General features: G+C 42.4%; 1 protein-coding gene across 1 annotated transcript; it reads right to left on the bottom strand.

Moving 5' to 3' along the window:
- Positions 1-4,060: 4,060 nt before the first annotated feature.
- Positions 4,061-6,710, bottom strand: DEFB129 (defensin beta 129). Its single transcript, XM_047068353.1, has 2 exons — positions 6,653-6,710; positions 4,061-4,506 (listed from the first exon to the last, which is right to left on the bottom strand). Exons 1-2 carry the CDS (start codon positions 6,708-6,710, stop codon positions 4,061-4,063), a joined length of 504 nt encoding a protein of 167 aa, XP_046924309.1.
- Between the last annotated feature and the right edge of the window lie 6,572 nt (positions 6,711-13,282).

Here is a 13,282-nt window from a genome sequence, read left to right as displayed (position 1 = left end):
GGTTACTAATCCCATTCCCAAAGGCCCACCTCCAAATACAATCACATTGGGGGGTATGATTTGAACATACGAATTTTTTTTTTTTTAAGATTTCATTATTAAGCAATCTCTACACCCAACGTGGGGCTCAAACCCACAACCCTGAGATCAAGAGTTGCACGCTCCACTGACTGAGCCAGCCAGGCACCCCTCAACATGTGAATTTTTAAAAAATGTTTATTTATTGTTGGGAGAGAGAGAGAGAGAGAGAGAGGCAGGGGGAAGGGAAGAGAGAGAGGAAAACAGGGGATCTGAAGCAGGCTCCGCACTGACAGCAGAGAGCCTGATGCGGGGCTCGAACCCACAAACCGCAAGATTGTGACTTGAGCCAAAGTTGGCCGCTTAACCAACTGAGTCACCCAGGCTCTCCTGACACGTGAATTTTGAGGGGACATAGACATCCAGACTCTCAGTCTTCTAGATTTGACCCTAGGTTGTTGGTTAGCCCAATTTGAACTCTGCGTGCCATCACCAAGGCATTTCAGCCAATCACTGGCGGAAATGTCTGTCTCATGGAGTTTCTTAGTGATTGAATTGAAGGTTCCAACTTTATATTCCAAATCCTTGGGTTCATCATATGAAACAGGCATAGCCTTGTGGAATGTATTAGTTTGTGTGTTAAGCAGTGAACACCACAGATTAACCTCTCTGACTAAATATGGAGACAGGGATAATTTGTAATAGAAAACCAACTCAAACCAATTTAGGCACAAAAAGACATTTATCCACCCAAATTTCTGAGGTGTCTAGAAATGTGGCTGCTTCAAGCAAGCCTGGTCCAGTGATTCCAATGTCATCAAGCTTCTCTATCCATATGCTTCTCTCTGGGTGTTCATCTTGTCCTGTTCTGCAGACAGAATTCTCTGTGTGATAGAGAATGTGGCCGAAAGCAGCCCCAGATTCATTCCTTTGCAGGATGAGGTCCTGAGACAAGATCCTGGTTCCAAATGGAAATATCCCGGGAGAGAATTCTGACTGGTCCAGCTGGAGTCACGTGCTACACCATTCACTTTGGCCAGGCCAATTTCAATAAAAAAAATAAGTGAGGTGTGAGTTTGTGTATCCAGCTGGTGGTCAGGGGGAGGAGGTTGTTTGATTGAAGGAGTCAGAAGATGATTTGGTCTGGGAGACAGAGGGAGAGCTAGACTCAGAAAACAGTGACTATTCAGTTCTTAATGGAACCAGCAGCCGATTTTCTTTACATATTCCTTTGCTGATTAGTCTACATTTAACAAGGATTGGTTAATAGTTAACTGGTTGTAGGCTTGCAGACTCCTAGATCGCCTGGATGAGAGAGCAGGGCAACGAGCAAGAGGAGATAATCTGCCCCGATAGGGGTGGGGGATGGGAGCTGAGATAGGGGATGTGGGTAGGGGTGAGGGGGATGGGGGCTGAGATAGCGGATGTGTGGGGGGGTGATGGGGATGAGGAGGGGTGCTCTGGTAGCAAAGATTTCCTCTGACACTCATCGTCTATACACTCTATCTCTGTCTCTCTCTCAAAAATAAATAAACATAAAAAATAAATAAAAAAGAAATTAATGTAGCTTAATCATCCCCAATTTACATTCTAGGTTAACTAGTTAATATGAAAGGGTGATTATTTTTCTTTAAAACTCACAGATGTAATCTACATATACACGATTTTGAGAATAATTTATTTTTTATTTATTAAAACTTTTTTTAAAGTTTATTTTGAGAGAGAGAGAGAGCAAGAGAAGGGCAGAGAGAGGGAAGAGAGAATCCCAAGCAGGCTTTGCGCTGTCAGCATGGAGCCTGATGTGGGGCTTGAACCCACAGACCGTGAGATCATGACCTGAGCTGAAACCAAGAGTCGGACACAACCAGGTGCCCCGATTTTTAGAACAATTTAATACGTGAACTTCAACATACAACTCTATTCTAATGTCATTATTTGAAATATAAAGAAACAGATCCTTACAAGACCAAAATAACCCATAAGCCATGAGGTTGGGTTTTATGTTTTTCCTTATCTTTAAAAAAATTTTTTTTAATGTTTTTTATTTGTTTTTGAGACAGAGAGACAGAGTACCAGCGGGAGAGGGGCAGATAGAGAGAGAGAGAGGGATATACAGAATCGGAAGCAGGATCCAGGCTCTGAGCTTTCAGCTTTCAATGTTTATTTATCTTTGAGAAAGAGAGAGCACAAGCTGGGGAGGGGCAGAGAGAAGGGGACAGAGGCTCTGAAGCAGGCTCTGTGCTGACAGCCCCGATGCAGAGCTTGAACTCATAAACTGAGATCATGACCGGAACTAAAGCCAGATGCTTAACTGACGGAGCCACGCAGGCGCCCCAGGAAAAGTGGCCTTTAAACTGAAGGAGGTGCTAGGTAGCAGAGAGGAACATGCTGCAGACCTGGAGCAGGGGTCTGTGCCATTGTAATTTGGGCACTAAGAGGAAGGGAGTGTGACCTGGGATCGAAGGAAGTAGATTCTGGGATGTAATGTGATGTTTACATCTGTATTTTGTGAATGGTTGAACAGATGCTCGTATAGGGATAAGTGATCTGTTCAAAGCCAAACAGCTAAAAAGTGCTAGAACTAGAATGCTAGCTCAAGAGCATCAGATCTGAATTTCTTACATTCTCTACCACAGCCCTCAGAAACATCACTGTCTTCTGAGTAGGACCATCCCCTTTCGCTTAACAGTTCTGTAGCTACTAGTCTGTGCCCTCGAAACTCTCTAACCTGATGCTGTCCAATACGGTTGCCGTGGGACTCTCGAGCACTTGGAATGTGGCCAGTATGGATTGAAATGTGCTGTAATGGTAATGTACATATGAGATGTCAAGGACTTAGTTTTTTTTTTTTTTTCAACGTTTTTTATTTATTTTTGGGACAGAGAGAGAGACAGAGCATGAACGGGGGAGGGGCAGAGAGAGAGGGAGACACAGAATCGGAAACAGGCTCCAGGCTCCGAGCCATCAGCCCAGAGCCCAACGCGGGGCTCGAACTCACGGACCGCGAGATCGTGACCTGGCTGAAGTCGGACACTCAACCGACTGCGCCACCCAGGCACCCCGAGATGTCAAGGACTTAGTAAAAAAAAGAAAAAAAAATACAAAATGTCTCAGATCATTTTTATATTGATTTTTATGTTGAAATGATAATGTTTTAGATTTACTGTGGTCGATAAAATGTATTATTAATATTCATTTCATCTGTTTCTTTTAACTTTTTCAAATGGAGCTATTAGAAAATTCTCGATTACCTATATGGTTTGCATCTGTGGTCTGCCATCTGTTGGAGGCACCACTCTGCCTATCGCCTGTTGTCCGTCCCATTGGGAATCTTGTTGAAATGTCTTGGCCCAGAGATAGAAGTCCTACACCTTCTCCCTTAGCCATCCTCCCTTCCCCTGTTCCCCCAGATTTTTATCTTAAATGGCTCCATGAGCTCTGTGCTGACAGCTCAGAGCCTGGAGCCTGCTTCAGATTCTGTGTGCCCCTCTCTCTGACCCTCCCCCGTTCATGCTCTTTCTCTGTCTCAAAAAAAAAAAAAAAAAAATAAACATTAAAAAAAATTTTAATGGCTCCATGAATTAGGTTATGTTCTTCTGCAGGGAAGGTAGACTTAGTCTGCCCACATTCTGTCTTGCATATGGGCCTTTTCTAAAAAACCTATGAAAAAAGAAAATAATGACGATTTTTTTTTTTGTCCTGTTACCTCAAGAAAGGCGCATCAGATGAGAACCATAAATCCTTGTTACAGAGGCCTAATCTGGGCTATCCGTGAGCCAAGTTCAGTGCTCACTTTCTCCCGGGCGTGCAAACTAAAATTCCGTTCCTCTCTAGCTGTTTCCTCTGTGAGGTTTCTGTGAGAACGATAACATTATGTAAACAGTAGGTGATTGAACGGTATTTATTGAATGACTAATGACTGAGGAAACAGTCCTATGTTTCATTTTACAGCCAGCAAAGATGGAGAGGAACCTGGTGTTTTAAGGGAAAGACTCTTCTGCTCATCTGCTTCCTCCGGCTCCAGTCATGGTGTTGAGAGTGTCTATGGTGGTGGTGCTGGTGGTGAGGAGTCAGTGGCCGAATCTCTGCTTTCTGTGGTGTCGTTCTTGGCAGAAATTGCAGTGTATGTGATCTTGCATGAGGTCGTAGGGTTGGTGATGGCTGAGTTTACAGTGGTGGCATTTGGGATGAGGAGGGGGTGGACGTTGGCAAAAGGACTGATGCTTTTGGTTCTGGGGAGAAGAGATAAAATTTGGTATTTTGTTTGTATCAAAGCATCAGAGTTCTTGGTAACTTGTAGGTGTTCCTGGGAGTTCCCTTCAAGTGTGTGGGACATTTCATTTTGCATGTAGTTTTTTATCATTTGAACCACTTTCTGTCCAATGCAACATTTTCTCTTCTTGCATTTCTGTATCTCCGTTTCACCCACGGCACAGTAGTCTTTGCATCTCCCAAAACCCATTAAACATCTTCTCAAGCCAAAGTACTCTGTACAAAGAAAAGAAGAAACCATTGAGCTAAGGTTAATAGCTAGATATGATATTAAGACTGTTGGAGGGAGAGGAATAGAGTAAGAGGTTGTTTATTAAGTTTAAGTTTTTAAAAAAATGTTTTATTTTATTATTTTTGGGAGAGAGAGATAGACTGTGAGCAAGGGAGGGACAGAGAGAGAGGGAGACACAGAATCCAAAGCAGGCTCCAGACTCCGACCTGTCAGCACAGAACCCCAACGCAGGGCTTGGACTCATGCACCATAAGATCATGACCTGAGCCGAAGTCGGCCACTTAACCAACTGAGCTACCCAGGTACCCCTATTAATGCTAAGTTTTAAATGCAGTGTTAGGGATATTGATGAAAGTACCTGGCAAGCTAAGAAAGTCTCTGTACACCCCCGAAATCCAAAAATCTAGGGCACATAGAGGAAGGGAAAAAAGGGAAACACAACTTTTGCTTTAGCATACTATTTTATTTATTTATTTATTTATTTATTTATTTATTTATTTATTTATAATTTATTTTTTAAAGTTTATGTATTTCAGAGAGAGAGCATGAGCAGGGGAGGGACAGAGAGGGAGGGAGAGAGAATCCCAATCAGGCTCCTCGCTGTCAGCACAGAGTCCCCTGTGGGGCTTGAACCCACCAACCATGAGATCATGACCTGAGCTGAAACCAAGCATAAGACGTTTAACCGACTGAACCACCCAGGCACTGCCAGGATATGATGTTAGACCCCCCACTTAGTATCTTAGACACTTACAGGGCATCACTGTCTCTCCTCCTGATCCTAGGAAATACCTACAAGAGCAAAATCTGTCATAAAGCTAATCCAAGAAAGAATTTCAAAAGACAGCAATAGGACTTTCAGGAGAGCTGACCTCTTGCCAAACCCAGTGGTCCATGACTTCACTCTCCTTGACTCTTGCTTGACCTGTGGTTCCTCGGGCATAGTGTTCATCATTTTCAGCCTCTCTGGACATTCTGTCCCTCAGATAATGTCCCTTATTCCTAATCATAGCCATAGTCTCATCTCTACCAAGGTAACTCCCACATGGTTATCTATAGCCCTACATTCTCTGCTTTGTTTAGAATCTCATCTTCACCTGATTTTTTTTTTTCGTCCCAATGTCTTCACCTTTTTTTCTGACTCAGGAAAGTTCTCCCTTGCTCTATAATCTTACCAATTCAACTGATTTTCCATAAATAGTAAGAGGCTTATGTAGCACCTAATGTTCACATACATTTCAACACCCTTTCTCTCCAGAGACAAAACAGTAAACTTCGTATATTTCAAGGAGGAGCTGCATGGGTTAACCTGCTATACTCATGTGGAATCTGAGGCTCAAAGTGGCTAAATGACTTTACCCAAGACAACACGGCCATACCTGCTTATGTTACTTCTCTTAAGGTCCCAAGGTAAAAACATTAGAAATATCTTGACTCTTTCACTTTCCCTTCCCTGACCCATTGCCAGTTGTTCTAAATATCTGGGTGATTCTTGTATTCTGAAACAAGTCTTAACGCTTCTCTTTTCTTTCGAAAAAACAACACTCAGTCCTCTGGTTTAGCATTTTGCCACAATGCTTTCCTAGATGCCCTGATGAGTGATTTGGCAGTTTCCGAGAAGACAAAGCCTGAGAAAAGGGATGAAACTTTACGAAGCTGAAAAAGTTGAGATGGAGAACAGAGACCTTTTTACTGGATCCTTAGAGGAGACGTTTTGAGCACAAGGGAAGGGACTTCGTATTACACCAGAGTATAAACTGATATGAACATTTGCTTCAAAAGATGGTTTAAATTAGAAATAGAGCAAAAATGAGGTAGACTTGGCTGAGTCCCAGATGACAGCCATGTAGAGGGCAGGAAGGCAGCCTTTATATGTTGGATAGTTTCTGAGCACACACAGAAAACAGCCTGCTTTCCTGTAGCTCTGCGTATATCCCTATCAGCAGAGTCTAGGACTGGGGCCTACGGGGACGTATGGGGGACCGTGCACGACTGAGGCAGTAGGCAAACTCTTCAGCCATCTGGTTTGGGCATCTCATCTGTCAGCATTACTTGGGTTCCCATTGTCATGGACAGCCAAATCCCTGCTTCCTCACACCGACCCCTTTTAATCCCGTGACTCCACATTACCTGTGTTCACCTGGTACTGTAGCATGAGGCTGGCAAAGATAGGAAAAAGGAGCTTCATGGCTGGGTGCCAGAGAGGAAGCCTTCGATCTGGGCTGGAGTTCTTGGGCTCCAGCCTTTATTGGCCTCTTCATGGCCTGAGGCCGTGAGCAGTGAAGTGCAGCCACGGCTCACAGCAGTTGTATTTTCACTGATTCTGTCTGAGAACAGCTTTCCTGAACGCTTCTGTGCAACATACTTCTGCTCTTGATCCTGCGGGAAACATAAGACATATAAGATATGAGTACTTGGCATCTCCACCGGTTAGCATGAGCACTGGATTACCGTGATAATTCAGTGTATGTATGTTGAATGAGTTTGTGGGAGGCAGCTCTTGGCATAACTTAAAAAGAAATTGTTTATTTATTTATCTATTTTGAGAGAGAATGAGAACGAGCTAGCAGGGGAGGGGCAGAGACAGAGAGGGAGAGAATCCCAAGCAGGCTTTGTGCTGTCAGCACAGATCCTGATGTGGGGCTCAATCTCACCAACCATGAGGCCATGACCTGAGCCGAGATCAAGAGTCAGTTGCTTAACCAACTGAGCCACCCAGGCGCCCCTTGGCATAACTTGAACTTTTTTATTGAGATGTAATTGACATATAACATATTTGTTTCAAGTGTTCAACGTAATGATTTGATATTGGTGTATATTGTGAAATGATTATGACAGTAAGCCTAGTTAACATCCATCACCGCACTTTTAAGATTTACTGTCTTGCAACTTTCAAATATACAATATAATATTATTAACTGTAGTCACCATGTGGTACATTATATCCCTGGGACTTACTAATTTTCTAACTGGACATTTGTATCATTTGATGATCTTTACCCATTTTGCCCCCCTTCACTCCCCCCACCCTAGGCAACCACCAATCTGTTCTTTGTATCTATGAGTTCATTTATTTTTAGACGCTGCATATAAGTGAGATCATATGGTATTTGACTTTCTCTGTCTTGACCTAATTCACTTAGCATAATGCCCTCAAGGTCCATCCGTGTTGTTGCAAATGGCAGTATTTTCTTTCTTATGGCCCATTTTATATATACTACATTTTCTTTATCCATTCATTCATCAGTGGACACTAAAGGTTGCTTTGATGTTTTGCTATTGTAAATAATGGTATAATGAACATGGGGGCGGTGTAGATGTATGTCTTTGAGTTAATGTTGTTGTTTCTTTCAGAAAAATACCCAGAAATGGAATTGCTGGATCATAATGATAGATCTGTTTGTAATTTTTTGAGGACTCTCCATACTGTTTTCCATAGTGGTTGCATCCATTAGCATTCCTACCAAAAGTACATTAGGGGTCTTGTTTTTCCCACATTTTTGTCAACACTTGTTATTTCTTGTCTTTTTGATAATAGCCGTTCTAACAAGCATGAAGTGATATTTCATTGTGATTTTGATTTGCATCTCCCTGGTGATTAGTGATACTGAGCACCTTTTAATGAACCGCTTGGCCCTCTGTATGTCTTCTTTGGAAAAATGGATCGATTCTCTATCCATACGTAATTAGATATGTTGTTGTTGAGTTGTATGAGTTCTTTATATATTTTGGATATTAACCCCTTATCAGATACATGGTTTGCAAATATTTTCTCCCATTTGGTAGGCTGCCTTTTTCTTCTGTTGATGGTTTCCTTTGCTGTGCAGAAGCTTTTTGGTTTAGTGTAGTCCCATTTGTTAGTTTTTGCTTTTGTTTCCTTTGCTTTTGGTGTCAAATCCAAAAAATCACTGCCCAGACTGATGTCAGGGAGCTTACTGCCTATGTTTTCTTCTAGGAGTTTATGTTGTCAGATCTTATGTTCAAGTCTTTAACTTTGAGTGAATTTTTGTGTGCAGTGTGAGGTAGTGGTATAGTTTCATTCTTTTGCGAATTCTTTTGTGACTTCAATTTTCCCAACACCATTTATTGAAGAGACTGTCCTTCCCCTATTGTATATTCTTGGCTTCTTTGTCATTAATGAATTGACTATATATCTGTGAGTGTTATTTCTGGGCTCTCTCTTCTATTGTTCTGTGGGTCTGGATTTAGGCTCAGACCATACTGTTTTGATTACTATAGCTTTGTAATGTAATTTGAGGAAAGGAAGCACCAGGCCTATAGCTTTGTTCTTTCTCAAAGTTCCTTTGGCTATTTGGGATCTTTTGTGGTTCTATTCAACTTTTAGGGCTGGTTGTTCTATTTCTATGAAAAATTCCATTGGAATTTTGATAGGGACTGCACTGAATCTATAGACTGCTTTGGGTAGTATGTCCGTTTTAACAATACTAATTCTTCTGATGCGTGAGCATGAAATATCTTCCCGTTATTTGTGTCACCTTCAATTTCTAGCATCAATATCTTATACTTTCAGTATGGGTCATGAAAATATAGGTCACCTCCTTGGTTAAATTTATTCCTAGCTGTTTTATTCTTTTAGGTGAAGTTGTAAATGGGATTGTTTTCTTCATTTCTCTATAGTTCATTATTCACGTTTAAATTTTTTTTTTTTCAACGTTTATTTATTTTTGGGACAGAGAGAGACAGAGCATGAACGGGGGAGGGGCAGAGAGAGAGGGAGACACAGAATCAGAAACAGGCTCCAGGCTCTGAGCCATCAGCCCAGAGCCCGACGCGGGGCTCGAACTCACGGACCGCGAGATCGTGACCTGGCTGAAGTCGGACGCTTAACCGACTGTGCCACCCAGGCGCCCCATTATTCACGTTTAGAAACACAACTGAGTTTTGTGTATTGACTTTGTGCCCTGCAACTTCAATGAATCACTTACTAGTTTTACCAGTTTTTTGGTAGAGTCTTTAGGGTCTTTTGTGTAACAACATATCCTGTGCCAATAGTGACAGTTTTTCTCCTTTTCTCACATGGATGCCTTTAATTTCTTTTTCTTGCCTAATTGCTCTGGCAAGGATTTCTCATACTTTGTTGAAATAAAGGTGGTGGGAGTGGGCATCTTTGTCCTTTTCCTGATCTTAGAGGAAAAGAGTTCAGCTCTTCTCCATTGAGCATGATGCTAGCTGTGGACTTGTCATATGTGGTCTTTATTGTGTTGAGGTATGTTCCCTCTATAGCCATTTTGTTGAGAGTTTATATTATAAATGGATGTTGAATTTTGTCAAATGCTTTTTCTGCATCTACTGAGATGACCGTATGATTTTTATCTTTTATTGAATCACATGACATCTGATTTGCAGACGTTCAACCATCCTGCATCCCTGGAATAAATCCCTCTTGATCATGGTGTATGAAAGTTTTAATGTGTTGCTGAAATTTGGCTTGCTAATAATTTATTGAGGGGTTTTGCATCTATGTTCATTAAGGATATTGGCCTGTAATTTTCTTTTCTTATGATATGCTTGTCTGATTTTGGTATCAGGGTAATGCTGGCCTCATAATATAGTCATAAGTTATTTTGCTACTTTTGTTTTTTAACCTTCATACTAGCTTTACAAGTAATTAACCTATCATCTTTACAACATTAAATTATTCTGAATTTTACTGTATACTTTTACCAGTGAAATTTATACCTTCATGTTTTCCTGTTACTAATTAGTTCCCTTTCATTTCATCTTAAAGAAGTCCCTTTAACATTTCTTGTAAGGCTGGTCTACTTGCGTTGAATTCCTTTAGCTTTTGCTTATCTAGAAAACTCTTTATGTTTCCATCAAGTCTGAAGAACAGTTTTGCCAGGTAGAGTAGTCTTGATTGGCAGTTTTTCTTTCAGTGCTTTACATATATTGTGCCACTTTGTTCTGGCTTGTAAAGTTTCTGTTGAAAAAATCTGCTCATTTTGTCATATGGTGAGTCCTTGTATGTAACAAGTTGTTTTTCTTTTGCTTCTTTTAAGATTCTCATCTTGTCTTTAAAATTTGAAACTTTAATTATAATGTGCCTGGGTGGGTCTTTTTGGGTTCATGTTTTTTGGAACTCCCTGGGCTTCCTGGATCTGCTTGTCTGTTTCCTTCCCAAGGTTAGGGGAATATTCAGTCATGATTTCTTCAAATAAGTTTTCTGCCCCTTTTTCTGTCTCTTCTCCTTCTGAGACCCCTATAATGTGAATGTTGGTTCACTTGATATTATCCTATAAGTCCCTTAAGTTTTCTGCTCTTTTTATCATTTTTTTTTGTTTGTTTGTTTTTTGTTTTTTGCTGCTCTGATTGGGTGAGTTCCACTGCCCTTTGTGGTCACCGATGCTTTCTTCTGCTGCATCTAGTCTGCTGTCAACCCCCCCACCCATTGTACTTTTCAATTCAGTTATTGTATTATTTTTTTTAACAAATATTTATTTATTTTTTGGGAAAGCACAAGTGGGGGAGGGGCAGAGAGAGGGAACAGAGGATCTGAAGTGGGTTCTGCGCTGGCAGGCCGACAGCAGCAAGCCCGATGTGGGGCTTGAACTCACAAACCTCGAGATCATGACTTGAGCCAAAGTCGGATGCTCAACCAACTGAGTCACACAGATGCCCCCAGTTATTGTATTCTTAAGCTCTGTGACTTTTACTCTGTAATTGTTTATATTTTCTATTTCTCTGTTGAAATTTCCACTCTGTTCATCCATTCATCTTCTGAGCTTGGTGATCATCTTTATGACCGTTATTATTATTATTATTATTATTTTAATGTTTATTTATTTTTTAAGAGAGAGAGAGGCAGAGAGAGAGGGAGACACAGAATCCGAATCAGGTTCCAGACTCTGAGCCATCAGCACAGAGCCCGACGTGGATCTCGAACCCCACAAACCGCAAGATCATGTCCTGAGTTGAAGTCAGTTGCTTAACCTACTGAGCCACCCAGGCTCCCTGACCATTATTTTGAACTCATTATCTGACACATCACTTATCTCTCTCTCACTCAGGTCTTTTTCTGAAGTTTTATTCTATTCCTTTGTTTGGAACATATTCCTTGGTTTCTTCATTTTCCTTGACTCCGTGTGTTGGTTTCTGTGCATTAGATGAAACAGCCACCTCTCCCAATCTTGAATGATTTGTATCCCAATCTTGAATGATTTACCTCATGAGGGAGATGAATCTTACTGTTCAACCTCACTCTGGCTTTGGTTGTCTCTCAATCTTGTGACTCTCCAAGCTCCTACTTTATTTTTAGGGGCTACCAGTAGTTGAGGTGCGACAAGGCCTGTCAGTGTTCCAAAGGGCAGGGTCTTAGTCAACACTTAGGTTCCAGCTGATTGGAAGCCTTACTTTCAGGCAGCAGCTTTTAAAGTATGTGAATATACTTTTTCTGGGAGAAGATTGGGAGTTGGCATTTCTGTCTGCTCCCTCTGCCCTCAGCTCTGGGATAATAGCCATTTGAGAACTGTTTCTTTTTTCTTTTTTTGCTACCATCCCACTGAACCCGTGAGCACAAGCCTCACTGGTCACCAGAGCCATGCCACCAGGGGATGTGTCCGCTGGGTGGCAGACATAAAAGCTGGGGCACAGATGCATACACCAGGTCCTTTCTTGGAGACACTGATGGCCTGGGGCAGGACAGAGGGAGGGCATGAGGATGGCACCTGCTGGTCTCCCAAGTCTCTGGAGAGGGCTGTAGTTGTCCCCTAGATGTGTGTTTAATTAGAAGCTCGTCCCTCAGGTTACAGCTGTGAAGAGAAGCTAATAGGCCTCTTTCACAGAAAGACTGGGGATGCATTTCAGTCTGCTGTCACTGCGCTGCTCCCTGCAGGAGAGGGGGTGTCACTGGCTACAAATTCTTTCTTCCTTTGTAACAGTCTTGCAGGCCCTGTGAGCACAAGCCCCACTGACTACCAGAGCCAGATGATTGAGAGACGTCCCCTGTGTGGCAGGTGCAAAACTTTAGGGGCCCTGTGAGCACACAGGCTCCTCCCTTGGAGATACTTGTGACCCAGAGGGAGGGAGGGCAAGTGCAAAGATTGAGTCCACCAGCCTCTGTCCCCAGAGAGCACCTCAACAGGCCTCTAGGTGTTTGCCCAACCAGAAGCTCCAAGGTAAGAAATCCTTCTTTCACAGAAAGACTGGGTATGTGTTTCAGTCTGTTGTCTCTGCATCGTGCCCTACGGGATTGGTAGCCAGCCAAGAACTGTCTCTCCACGTATTACAGTCCCATGGGGCCCATGAATGCAAGCCCTGCTGGTCATCAGAGTCAGGCAATCAAGAATTGTCCCCTGGGTGGCAGGCATAAAAACTGGGGCACCAGATGCAAAAACCAGGGCACAATACGTGTGCGTAAATTCCGCTCTGGGCATCGTATTCTACAGTAGCAGAGGGAGAGAGCAGAGATAAGTGCCTTTCTCTTGAGGTCTCTGGAGAGGGTTACAGTTGGCCCTTAGATGTGTGTTTCATTAGCAGCCTGTTCCTCTCAGAGCTGCAGCTCTGAAGATAAGCTAATAGACCCCTTTCACAGAGTGGCCGGTCACCTCAGTCCGCTCTGCCCTGGTGTTGGTAGTGGGTTAAGAAATCTTTCTCTGTTTTTGTCCTGTGAGACCTGTAAGTGTAAGCCCTGCTGGCAAATAGAGGCAGGCAGTTTAGAGGTGTCCCCTTGGTGGCAGCAGTAAAAACCTGGGGAGTCAGAAGCTGTATAAGCTCCTTTCTGGGAGATATTGGTGAGCTGAG

Source organism: Lynx rufus, unplaced genomic scaffold, assembly GCF_022079265.1.
Source record: "Lynx rufus isolate CCGP_SWC_20201006 ecotype Redwood Valley unplaced genomic scaffold, mLynRuf1.p SCAF_8, whole genome shotgun sequence".
Taxonomy (NCBI): Eukaryota; Metazoa; Chordata; class Mammalia; order Carnivora; family Felidae; genus Lynx; species Lynx rufus.
This window is presented reverse-complemented; position numbering and strand designations above follow the sequence as displayed.

What these genes read in the sequence shown, in the direction of transcription:
- DEFB129 (XM_047068353.1), bottom strand. Translation starts at nt 6,710, where the DNA reads ATGAAGCTCCTTTTTCCTATCTTTGCCAGCCTCATGCTACAGTACCAG. An exon ending in ACAGTACCAGGTGAACACAG is followed by an intron (nt 4,507 to 6,652) that starts GTAATGTGGAGT and finishes TTCTTTGTACAG; the next exon opens with AGTACTTTGGCTTGAGAAGA.